Source organism: Genypterus blacodes, unplaced genomic scaffold (genome assembly GCF_046128005.1).
Source record: "Genypterus blacodes isolate CSIRO-AG114 ecotype Tasmania unplaced genomic scaffold, CSIRO-AGI_Gbla_v1 ptg000051l_1, whole genome shotgun sequence".
Taxonomy (NCBI): domain Eukaryota; kingdom Metazoa; phylum Chordata; class Actinopteri; order Ophidiiformes; family Ophidiidae; genus Genypterus; species Genypterus blacodes.
Window position 1 is genome coordinate 852,052 of NW_027466863.1, and position 13,223 is coordinate 865,274.

General features: G+C 42.4%; 1 protein-coding gene across 2 annotated transcripts in view; it reads left to right on the forward strand.

The window, feature by feature from the left end:
- Positions 1 to 13,223, forward strand: part of usp43b (ubiquitin specific peptidase 43b) — a 49,982-nt gene that overhangs the window by 15,193 nt on the left and 21,566 nt on the right. For both annotated transcript variants that reach the window (XM_076150117.1, XM_076150118.1), the window contains exons 3-4: positions 4,565 to 4,668; positions 11,311 to 11,403. In XM_076150117.1, coding sequence (XP_076006232.1) covers positions 4,565 to 4,668; positions 11,311 to 11,403 — 197 coding nt within the window. The remainder of the gene's footprint in view (positions 1 to 4,564; positions 4,669 to 11,310; positions 11,404 to 13,223) is intronic.

Sequence of the window (13,223 nt, forward strand, 5' to 3'; positions counted from 1 at the left end):
GTTGAGGAGTTGTGAAGTTTTGTCACTGTAAGTTTGAATACATGGAGAAGCCATACAAAGCAGTATTCCCCAGATTATCATCGTCACAGAGACATTTAAGAATCGTTGTTAAATTGAGAAATGCACATCAGACAGATGCTGCACCCACGCTACAAGTTGTGTTAGTTTTGCGTGTTTATCGTCGGAACATAAATGAATGTTTCTGCTTGAGTGCTTTTACAAGTATACTTAAAAACAAAAAGGCGCAGGCACAGGATTACTACACGCCTAAAGGGTGTGTACACAAACACCGCTCATACCCAAACCACACACACTTATACGGATGTCCACGCATAAACAGCTGGATCAATCACACAGTGGATGCGCATGTGTTCTGCAGCCATTAAACGATTCCAACAATGGAAATCTACCAACCATTTTCATTTCGTTGGATGATAATGTTGTGTTAAACTTTTTTCTAACTTCTTCAAGACATACTACAGGTAAAGGTGGCGACAATTGTAGGGTATAATTGGTGCGAGTGGGCGTGGTCTCTGTGGGCAGATGCAACTGATCCAGAGGAGTAAGAGAATCAAGAATTACCTTGATTTTTGATTGATGTTTGGAACAGTTTGGCTAAAATTGATAGGAGGAGATGCATGAAATAGCTAAAATGGGCGTGGCCTGTATGAATGGATGCAGATAGGATTTTGACTTGCAGTTCAAAAGTTATAATGCTCTATATGTGGTTATTACAGCGCCACCATCAGGCTGCACAATAACAACAACAACAACAAAGATAGTGAAGGTCCTGACCCTGATCTCGATCAACCTCCTGAATTTGATCTCAATCGGACCCAAGAGATGTTAATTCTGCTCCTCAGCACCATTTTAGAGGAATAGAGACCAGGCGATCACAACTATTCCTGAACAAGCACCATCCATTATCCACAAATAAAAAATGTTCCCGGTTTATCTCCGTGTTGTTTACCTCTTATCAGGCTTCTTCTCTCTTGTGTGTGTGTGTGTGTGTGTGTGTGTGTGTGTGCGTGTGTGTGTGTGTGTGTGTGTAGGGGGGGAGGATGACCCATTCGTGCAGCTGCCTCTATGTTCAGCATCTTATCATCTCTTGCTTTCCCTCTCCATCACTCTGGCCCTCGCTCCTCCTCGTTCAGTCAGCTTTAAAAAAAAAAGAAAAAGAATCACAGTAAATGAATTCTGGACGGCCGACAGTGCTGAGCCAGCGGCCGAGCGCCGGCCCGCCGCTCAGTTCCTCGCTATATCTTTGTCATTTATCTAAATCCAGGAAATCTATTATGGCACACGAGGTGCCAAGGTGAGAGATTTGAGAGTTTTAATTTTCCTCCTTCCTCCTGGGACCCTGGCACACACTCCTCCTCTGGCATTTCGGCCTCATGGATTAAGCTGAGGTAGACAATTTTCTGTCTTGATATGTCGGGATATTAGCAGTTGCCCCATTTTGTGCTGCTCAGTCACTTTTATACTGTATTTGGCATCCAAACACACTGTTGCTGTGATGTTTCTGAGTTTTTATATATGAATATGATATTTTATGAGGTTATCGGCCAATTGTCTAGATTAGGTGTGTGTGGCGATTGCAGCAAACTATCCATTGATTTGCTTTGAGTGCAGAACGTGGCAGAATTTGAAATATACGCATACAAATAAAATAATCTCTTAATCTGAGAGTGTGCTTCTCTCACAGCGCAGAATATGTTCCAGTCCTTCCTGCTCTGTCCTTACCTGTGTGTTCACTTGGTCATGAGTTGGTGCCTTCCAAGATAGACCGATTTCTACGTCGCTGCGTTCAAGTCATATGTCAGAATTTCTTCAGTTGGAAACTCTTCTGGAAAAATTTGAAGGTTTCTGCAAAATACATGGCAGGGAAAGCAAGGCCCCTCAAATGAGAGCCAGCCAGGGATAGAAGGAGAGATAACATTATAGATTGGCAGATTTACCACCGCTAACAGACTCACAGACTCACAGACTCACAGACTCACAGACTCACGTCACACCCTTTGCTTTTTCCATTTTTGCCTCTCCAGCAGTGATAGCAGCTCCTGGACAGACCAGATGACTCCTAAAAATAGTTTTTCTCTCTCAAAAAATCAACTTCCCTGACCGTGTAGAGGCCCATGTACTAGTTTGAAGTTGGCATCTTTTTCTCACAACCAATTTCAAAGATAGCATCTCAATTTCAGCACCTCCAGAGACAGATTCCCTTTTAAGAGCATTCACAGCTCACGTATCGCCACCAGATCATTTAGATGAGTGAGGCCTTATCAGAGCCCACATGTCAGTCAGCATGTAACCTGTCCCTCTGTCCCACCATGCTTAACGTCCACGTCGTCAACAGCGACGGTTCACACGGAGCTGACGCCTTACAGTCTGTTGACAGGGCAGAGCCAGCACGAATTTTCTAAGAAGCGATAAGAGCGACTGTGTCTGGACTGTGTGACCTGAATGTTGTGTGGTTATCTAAGCGTGGAGATAGCGCTGGAATCTGAAAGCGTTGCCACGGAATGAAAGAGAGCGTAAAAAAAAACAGAGCGTGGAGTCTGAACGCGTCACGTAATTACCCTAACTCGCTCATTCTACCTGAACCTGAGACAAGGCTGTCCAGAGGAAGTTTCAAGTGCTTGCATACAGGATAGAGGGAAAATGGATTTCAGGGTTTTGCTATTGTGTGTGTGTCTGATGGAGAACAGTGCAGCAGGAGGGTCAAGTTTCAGGCTTGGACTCGGTCTCTGCAGAGCTCAAATTCTGTCAAAGCCTCGGGATTTGACATGGTCATGAACTGTCTGTCTCTCCCCCTCTCCCCCTCCCTCCCTCCCTCCCTCTGCCATTTTATAGATTTGAAACCTTCCTCTTAGCTCCGTTTGTGAGAAGAGGTCGCGATGGAGCTGCCAGAACGCAGGAACAGTGGCGGCCAGTATGGGACCAGGAGCAGAGAGTGTGCGTGTGTGTGTGTGTGTGTGTGTGTGTGCGCGTGTGTGTGTGTGTGTGTGTGTGTGTGTGGGTGTGTGTGTTTGTGTCAACAGAGCAGGAGTGGAAGAGTGCAGTTCCGTTTGGCCCTGCCAGCCCGGGGTGTAAAAGCGCAGCGGAATGATATGATGACTTAATGCATTCTCAAGTACCTGACTTTTAAACCGGGCTATTGTGGGATTGATAGTGTAAATGTTAACAGGGTGCTCGTGCGCTGCATGGCCTTTTAAAGCAGACAGCACTCAGTAACCGAGACAATGTTGCCGGGGACTTTTCCGCGGCTGCTAAGGTGTGAAACGGAGTCCGTGCAGCGATATGATTGCTAATTATAGCCGAGAGCTGCGATGTGTTTTAGCTCCGGGCGCAGCAATTTCACAATGAATGCAAAGTGAACACAATAATAGATGATGGCGGTAATTCATAAGTGAGGGCAGATGGCACCAGACACACTCATCCCTCATTCATAAACGTCTCTTACTGGCCTTCTTATTGTTTGTATTGAAAGAGGCTCTGACATGTTGTGAGCTCATTTGACTGTGAGGTGAACTAGTGTCAAAAAAAAAGCATCGTTTGTCCCTCCTGAAGTGGTTTGTAGTCATCGATTTGGATTTCCTTAGCTGACATTCCTGTACCTTTAACACAAATTGAAACAGTATAAATCATCTCTGAAATATGAAGCAGCTCATTAAACTCCTGATTGAGCTTCTTTGGCTTCTACCTTACAATAATTCAACAGTAATGGGACACTTGTGTGCTGAAATGAGTCTCGATTATGATTTAGCGCGGTGCTGTCTAGTCGGCGTGTTGTTTCATGAATGAACCGAGACGCCGGAATATAAAACAATATGCTTATTTAACTCCCTCTGGGTATCTACCGTTGCGTCGGAGCAACCTGACGCTCCTGTCCTGTTCCCCCTGACGATGAGGAGATGTGGCAAAGGGTCAAGAGGTCGCCGCATTTTTTTGCAGCGTTATCACCAAGTTTAATCATTTACAGTGTAGCTGTGTTGAACTAGTCGTACCGGAGTTGTGAGGTAAAGTCGATGAATGCACTGTGGAGCTGATGTTGAAGGTTATTCTGTTTGTTCCCTGTCGTTAACACACAGCGGTGCATATGTGCTCCATCCCAAACATTTGTTTTTTGACCTTGTGAGCCTGTTGGTGGTCAGTCTCTGTTAACACCCCCCACCCTCCCTCCCTTCATCTTCCAAGGTCAGCTCTACTCGGTGTTGGTTGATAGATGAAAGGATAAAGAGAGGCCTCCCACAGGGTGATTACAGGTCAATAATCGGTCAATCCATCGTTTTTGATTGACACCTCATTGCCAAAGACAAAACAAGAATGTGGCTAGAAAGTCAGGCAACGTTTCAAAATAGTTTTAGTCCAATCATTGCACACGGTCGCCCATTAAGTTGGATTCTTTATGGGCGACCGTGTATAAAGAGTGGCTCTCCTCCATCTGTCTCATTGAACAATCCATAGATATTTATCCTGCGAAAGACGATCTAACATAACTTGTGTCTTGTTTGGTGTGAGAATGTGACTGACTGAAGTGTACTGATGACCTCCTCTGTTTTAGGATCCTGGTGGAGCTGAGGAGAGAGCGTCTTCTGAGTCGTCCCAGTCCCAGCAGTCCAGGATCCAGCACAGCTTTGTCCAGGAACACTTTCAGGCACAGTACAAGTGAGTTTTTCCTTATCTTTATACACACACACAAAGTGATATTTGCATTTTTTCCCCTCTTAATTAAATTTGAAGTATACACGAATTGGGAATTTCCAATTGCCATAGTTTTGCTACAAACATAATGACTACAACTGGGAATATGTGACATTTATGTTTTTAATTCCATGTTATCTAGCTATACTGGCATTTTGTTGCTCCTGCCCCCAGGCATGTTTGACATATTTTGCTGCATATTTTTGTTTTGTGTTTGGTGTGAACCCAAACCGAACCAGGATTGGAACAATTTATTCCAGATCACAGCAAATGAACATTGACGAAACCTTAAGTGTGTACATGAAGCAATGCCTTAAACCTCAGTTAACTCATAACATTGAAATATAAACGCTTAAGTACGGGCAGCCTGACATCACCATCCTCCCCCCTCACACACACACTCCTGTTCCTATATAGGTACTTAGGCTACATTCGACAAGATTACACTGTAATTAATTTGTAGCTACAACAGATGTAAAGGAAATGTCATTACTTCTCTGGAGCACAGTGGTGTCAGGGGCAGATGTCTGGATAGAATAAAAGTCATTCAGTTCTCCCTCAGAGCTTTTCCATTAATTATCAAACAGGCGAGAGCATCTATGGAAAAGGCCCGACGAGAAACTGCCCTCCTGCCCCTAAACCTTTACTCCTCACTTTGCTGGTAGATGGTAAAGTGCTCACTTTTTGTATTGGGTGATGTAATTGCAGTTGTGGGAAACGGCATCCAGATGGTGTATTAAAACATGATTGGGTGGGGGTCACATTTATGATATGACTTTAGAGACGCTTTTAGAAGCACACTTAAAATGTGCCCACATAGTCTGGCTTTTACCTAAGATGCCTGTTTTTATCACTTTGCATTTTTCCTCGGTTTATTACCATTTGTGGTCTTTTCTTTCTTTTTACTGTTAATTGTATCACGTTCTTGTTTTATGTCATTTAGTTGTTTGAGATCTCTTTTAATTCTACATTCATATATGACTTTCCTCCTGTTGAAGTAGTTTCTTTACCTTTTTTTTCTTTACTTTACTTACTATATGTACATTAGTCTCCATGGCTTTACTCCTTAATCCATTGACTTGTCTCTTGATGGTCTATTGTCTATTGTCTTTAAGAGGGCTTCTCATCTTTAATTTTATTTTTTATGTTCAATTATTACGTCTATCAAGGATGTAAAGCACTTTAGACTGCAATTGTTGATTGATGGTGCTTGATTGATAATATAAAATGATCTGTAATTCTGCTGTACATCAGACTTACTGGGGCCTTGGTGGAGGTATGCATTCTCCTCGTGCCCTCCCGTTAAAATGTTTTTTGGTATTTGTGGGTTTCCAACAAAATCTCCCAGCAGGCTTTTCATGACTTTATTATCACCATTTCTCATGCAGCTGGATGTCATTCTGTCTCACAGCTGCCAATCATCCAGGAGTTGAATGGCTACTTCATTTTTGCCATAATAGGTCCATCTGTCAGCTGTGATCTGCTGGAAGCAAAGCATCATTCAGACTCTGAGCGCCAAAGGATTTGATGCACCAATTCCAAAAGGAGACAAAATGAACTCCACACTTGTTGTCTTATTTTATTATAACTTTTATTTTCTCTGGTTGTAAGTGCTTCATTTGATCCAGTGTGTTGCTCTCGTCCGATCTAGGCGGATCAGCCAACAGACTGACAAATGTTATCTGTATATTTGTGTTCCGAGTTGGTTTTCACTCTAATAGAATCTGTAACAACCAAACACTTCTGTGAGAATATGAATCAATGAACCTTTCAAGGGTCTTAATAACGTCTGGAAGATGTTTGGACAGATTTGGAGAGTTTCTGAACGCTCCCATGAAAGAGTATCAGAAGCTGTTGTTTGTTTAATCAATGTCAGTCCGTGAAGTGAGAGGTGCTGTGACTGATAACACAGACTGATCCGGCCAAGAGAACATTTATTTGTCATATGTAGCCTCTATAATTCCACCTCAATGTTTGCCAGGTTGGCTACTAAAGGGCCCCAGAGTTCGCCAATGCAAAGTAAAGCTTACAGGGAAGAAAGAGGTCTCGCACGGCCCCCCAAAGGAGAATCCTTTCTGGAAGACTCAACTGCATGTGGTGTTCAAGGACGTGTTCACCTGCCTGTTCTTTTGTTGTTTCATCTCACTTCTTTCATCTCTTGCAGTGTAGTAGGGGCCTGAAGTCGACACGTTACTAACAAGCGAATGATGACACCCTTTGCAACTTTGTGTAATATGAAATATTTTACATAGCTTCCTGCTGTATGATAGCAGAAAGCTCATGCTGCCTTCATAACACAGAAATATAGTAATCTATGAGAATCAGTAGGATAGTATAGGTGAGCCAATGAGAGATGATTCCCTCCCTGATCTGGAATAGCACGGTGTTTAGATGTGTTACTGGCTGCCAGATAGTGCAAAAGTTCATCAAACTCTTGCCGTGGATTCTTGTGGATTCCGATCACAGTTTATTTACACTGTCATTTCATCCTTTTGTTTTTTCCTCTATCCTCTCTCACCTCACTCATACACTCTTATTATTTCAGCTACAGAGAAGCCTTTCCTGTGTTTGCATAGGATCCATGCTACACTCTGTTGATGCCTCCATTGGCTGATCTCAGCTCTGTCATTGATTTAACAATGATTCTGCTGGTTTAAAGTGTTGATGTGATGATACCAATTTAATTTTGAGTCTGTTTGATAGTTTTGTTCAAAATTAGGCTTGATTGGTTATGTATCTTCACGTAAAGTCTATAGACCAATACTTCATTTCCAATCACTTCTTATCAAACTGTGTTTCCATCCAGATCTGGACCAGATGACTCATTCTTTTATTTTCCACAGTCTGTGTCCTGTCCAGCAGCTGATGGTTACACAATTCTCTGACACCACCAAGCTGACCAGATAGGGAGTTTTCAATGTCTAGTCCAAGATCTGCTGCGATGTTTAATTAATACATCTTGAATGTTTCAAGTCCTTCCTGACTGAACTGGTAATATCCAGTCAGTACTTTGGACCATCTGCCAACTCCTTGGAAAATTGGCAGCTCTGTGTTAGTGCCCGTAATACATCTGTCAGCGCGCATCTCTTAATTGCTACCCTCTCTGTCAAATGTTTCAGCAGTCACACTTTGGGTGTGTCTAGACAGGAAGCAGCAGTATGAGCAACCTGGCAGGCAAAATGTGTACCTCTCACCCACTCAGATACACTTAGTTAGTTAGTTAGTTAGTTAGTTGGTTAGTTAGTTAGTTAGTTAGTGGAGATGATACATGCCACATTGACTGAACACAAACTTTAGTATGAGGTCCTGAAGAGAGTTTAATTCTTGGCTGCATGGATGTAAGATCTGTTTTTAATTTCTTCACGTCTTCCCTAGGGTTTCCTCTGCGATTAGTCCTAAGCTTCCACCATTGCAATTTGAACCCATATACATTTGTTGATGGGTTAAATAAATGTTAATTGAGGTGAAGGTGTGTGATCTTTGCGTGTGTGTGAGATTCCACTGAAAATGTCCCGTTTTTGTCAAGCGCTGTGCATTATAGCGTTCCCAAGTGACAGGCAGTCAAGCGTGTCAGATAACAAAAGTTTCATAGGACTCCAGCTCGTCTTACTGCGGTTTGAAAAGAATCCACTTTCCCTGAAACCCTCACGTCTCTCCTCTGAGAGAGGGAGACCGGGTGACCTTTGCGTCATCCGGTCGTCTCCTGATTCATTACGTCGTGAAGGGCACGACTGGGTAGCTGGTGCTTTGGAGTTCTTGCAGCTCACAAAGTAAAAGGAGCCTGCTTTTATGGGGATGTTGTGAGGCCAATTAGTGAACCATGAGTTGCACATAAAAGTTTATGCCTCTTCAATATCTCATCATTAGCTTGGTGAGTAAACTATCCATCATGTTTCACCAGAGGATTGCATCCAGGGGTGGTGAGAGGAATTAGCGGCCAATCTATTAAACATGAACCTGTTTACAGTTTGTGTTGATTAAATGGATCTCTGGAATGAAACACATTTCGCAGCGGGGTGATGCCTTTGCCGGGGAAGTAGTGTATCTGTGCGTCTACTCAGCATGACTGCACCTCACATCCATGCTTTACCACTCCACCTCTACATGCGTGCTCCATTAGAGCATCGCCAGAATACCAGCTCCTCTCTTTTTAAGTGTTTTTATAGCAGGAGTGCACACATCTATTTTTTAGTTGAGCCCGAGTTTGATTTGTATGCACGGAGCGCAGTCACCCACACTGTTTCCTGGCGAGAATAAGACATCCGTAGGGCAGCATTTCCTACTCTGCCAAGAGGGAGAGCTCCACTAAGAGCCAGTGTCAGCTGGGTCTGCTTGAATAGAGCTTTATTCACAATCCTCCACCCGCCCCCTCTCCCACAGGGTCTGTCAGGTGCCGTCCTATAGGGAAAACCCATTTGAAAAGTTCTGCTCTGGCTTAATTTCCCATGGAAGGGCACCTGATAAAGGTGTGCCCTGTGTGTGAAACAATAAAGGAATAGGATGAAAAAGGGGAATATGAATTTAATATCAGTAAATGAGACATTTTGATAAATCTGCTCAGTAAACTTCATTGTGCCCTAGGAGCTTTATTGCCTCTACCTTGTTCTTCACACAAATCTGTTTTCAGTTTATGTGCCCTCTGGATTTTGAAAGATATTTTACTATGAGGCCACATTTGTTGTTTAAGAGCTTTTCTAAAGCAGTATGTAGAATTTGTTTCCACAATTAGGATCTTTATGGCCAAATCTTTTTATAATATCTACCCTGACTAACCTACTTGTTTTTATTTGCTAGATTTTTAGAATCAAGCCCAAACAAAATTGGCAAAAGTTTAACAAGTCAAAGATCGTAAGCCTCTTTAATGAAATGTAAGATTACAAAAATGTAATCTACTCCAAAAGGTAAATTTATAGAAATGCTCAACCAGCAGGCGTCATATTAATAATATAGCACTGCAGTCGATGTTGAGCCGTGTCTGGAATTTTAGGTTTAGCAGTAAAAACTAAGTCACACAGGTCACGTGTGTGTTTTTGTTTTTTTTATTACACTGACATCTGTTGTGGTCATATATTCTTACGCCGCAAATGCATTCATGAGATTTAACGATCTTCTGGCTTCCATCACTTATTCCATAAGCAGCTGTAACATGTTTTGTTTTTTGACTAGCTTTTACTCAGGGAAGGCGATGCTAATTTGCGGCAGCAGCACCCTCCACATTACTAGAATTGTACTTAATCAAACCAAGAGCTGCAAACTACAATCACACTAATTTTACTTCCACTCTAGCAAATGAGGGGGTTTTCCTCCCATATATTGCTCTGACGATGGAAACTGGAAATTGCCAGCCCTTCAGAATAACGGGTCGCCATCAGCCCTGCAGATCAGTTTTCATATCTGACTTTAACTCTGTATTTAAATGTTCCATTAACATTTGACCTCTATATCTGGATACCTGATCTGTATTATGTTGTCTGATGTGAGGCCTTGCATTGCAACACTTATTGCCCGGGTTGTTGCTGTTTACATTCCTGTAGTAGGCAACCATTTTACTGCGAGTCACAACTGCAGTTTGAAAATGACTTTAACGGAAAAGAGCAGGACGAGGAGGCAATTTGATCCTGTGTAATGTATTGCGTTTACACCTGGCTAGTTGTGACTGAGATCCAATCACAATGTGAGTCGGCTCACATCCGCATGTCGTCTGGCAGGTCAGATTGCATTCTGATTGCAATTGCCGTGCTTCTCCTTGTATGGATAATGTATCTGGTCCCAGGCAGCGCTGAAGGACTTAGGAAGGAGCGAGCTCACCAGCTGGCAGACACTTCACTCACTTGTGTTATGTAGATGATACGTGAATGCCAAAAATAATATGAGTATGAATTTAAAGCCATTAGAGTTTGTGGCTTGGACTGGGTAAAGTCTGATTCAGATGTCAGTAGAAAGTCATTTTATATTTACTTAGTCCCATTCCAAGAAAATACGTCTTGAGCCTCTGCAGTTAACAATAAAGGAGTCTTGATTTATGGACTGACTGATTAAAAACATTTATAGTAAGCAACAAATCAAGATGCACTTAAGTCTTATCCAGGAAATCCGGCAAACTGGACTAAGATGTTACAAAATCACTTCCAGCAGTCAGGACTACATGGACTTAAGTTGACTCATTGTTCAGGCAATTAGCTGACTATAATGAGAGAGAGACACAAGGACTGAGTGGAAGTTGTTCCACTGTGCATCCGGTTTTCCCTGCTTTCAGATGCAGAGGATGTTAAGGTAATCGCTTTGGAAAGATCCCGGCATTTTCTGCTCAGTATTCTGTAACGGCATCACAGTGAGCATTAGTGAGACTGGTGAGAGTGATGCAACAAGATGGAAAACACTTTCTGCAGCCTCCCTCACACCTCGGCCCCATATTTCTCTCCGGCTCTCATCAGAAACAGCCGTCGTTCTCTCTCGCAGTCACATGACGGGCATCAAACTGTGTTCATTTGGTTTGTCATGCTGTGTACCACAATTAAACTCTTTCCTTGCTGGAATTCATTGCATCAAATCAGCAGAGGGTTCGCTGAGCCTTAATGTGAGGAGTATGTGCTTTGTTTCCTTCAGATCATCGCTGACGTGCCCGCACTGTCTGAAACAGAGCAACACCTTTGATCCCTTTCTCTGCATCTCTCTCCCCATCCCTCTTCGCCAGACCAGGTGAGCTCTGCTGCTTTGAAAGTCGTCTTTACAATCCTGCTTTTCCTTGAATGTGTCTTGTAAGTGACAGAAAATTTCATTTTCCAAGATATGACATGTATGCAAGCCTGTAAACAATAAACAAAAGGCATTTTTTGCTATTTTCCAGGTCAGTTGAATGTAAAAGGGGCAGGGACTTCTTTCATTCCTTCGTTTGAGAGCTTTTTTAGAGTCTTCCAAGACGTTTTTGGGGGTTTCATGCTTTTGGGAATAAATCTCTTAGAATAAAAAAAAATAAAAAAAGCATAAAATCAAGGTTATGCTCTTTAAATTAGTAAAAATCACATTTAAAAATATATATCATTCATTTTTTTTAGAAATTAATACAAAACAATATAACAAAACAAAAATAAATAATTTCGAGACTTAACAATTTTACACATTCTGAATTTTTTTTTGTCATGTTTAATGGTATTCTTGGATGATTTTCCAATATTTGAGCTTGTTACTTCTAAAATTCCATTTACAAACACATAGTCACATTTTGTTTCACAAAGCATTTTTACAGTGCAGGTTATTTTAGGTATTACAGGCATTAGAGAGGAAATTTAAAGAAAAGCAAACTCCACAGGGTTATGGCAGAATTGGGTCGTTCATCACCTTAATGTTACTTGCGTCATGGAGACGGGGGGGAGGTTGGCTATTGGGTCAATGAGTTTGGTTGATCGCTGGTCGAAGGTTGGGCACTTCATAGTGAATGTGAAGTTGTCTGACTCATATTCCAGAGGGAAAACCGTCAGGAAATCCTCGTCAATAATGAGGAACAATGACTGTATTCAGCTTTACTCCACAGCACCCACTCGACCTCCCTGGCAGGTCGGTGGGGGTCACCCTGTTCAGGAAATCCTGACATTTTCAAGGAGGGAAACCCCATTCATGACAAAGATTATGTCTTTGGCAATCTCTCAAACACACACATACACACACACACCATCCCAATACCCTTTGGCTACTTTTTCAGTTTCCTAAATACTGGCTTTCATGTGATGCACACAAACATGCTTACAGAACAACATGTCTGCTTTTTACAGTGTACATAATAATTAGACAAGTGTTGTTAATGTTTTCCCACAACTTGCCTCTTCTCACTGTCAAACCGTGTAGATGAACAGCTGTGTTCTGCCACAACTACACACACAGAGACACACACACTGATGATGCAGCCTGCAATGTGATATTTGGAGCAATTAGAGACAATAACAGACAAAAGCTGGCCTTGGGGGCCTACAAAGAGCCTGAATCAATGCATCTTGTGTCGTGCGAGACGTCTCTTCGCCCTGAACGTTTGACTTGGTATGATTTACACTGGTCATTCAGGCAGCTCTGTCCGCAGGCTGCCTTCACTGGGACTGACAGATGCTAAATCAGACTACGGTCCTAAGATCCAGAAACAAAATCTAAATGATTCATTGGTGGGGGATTTTTGTCGCAAACTCAGATCGGCAGGCACATTCTGGGGTAACAGCTTCTGTGAACATTCTGTTGCAGTTCTCCATGATTGATGCAGAGGAGGGCGTTGAATACTCTTTCAAGGTTTGCCAGGGTTGATTGTTTCTGCTTATTTCCTTCCTTTTTAGTCGTTTCAGGCTTTGAAGAAATCTATAAAGTTCAGCCAACATCCCATCTAATTTGGGAAATGGTTTTTAACAGCCGCGTCCTGACAAACCGCTTGCCAAGTTGAGAACTTTTTTTCTTGTGTTTACTGCGTGGCAGAGAGGAGGCACTTCTGAGTGGTGACACAGAGGAGAGAGCACAGATGGATTGTCTTCTAAAGCCTTTTT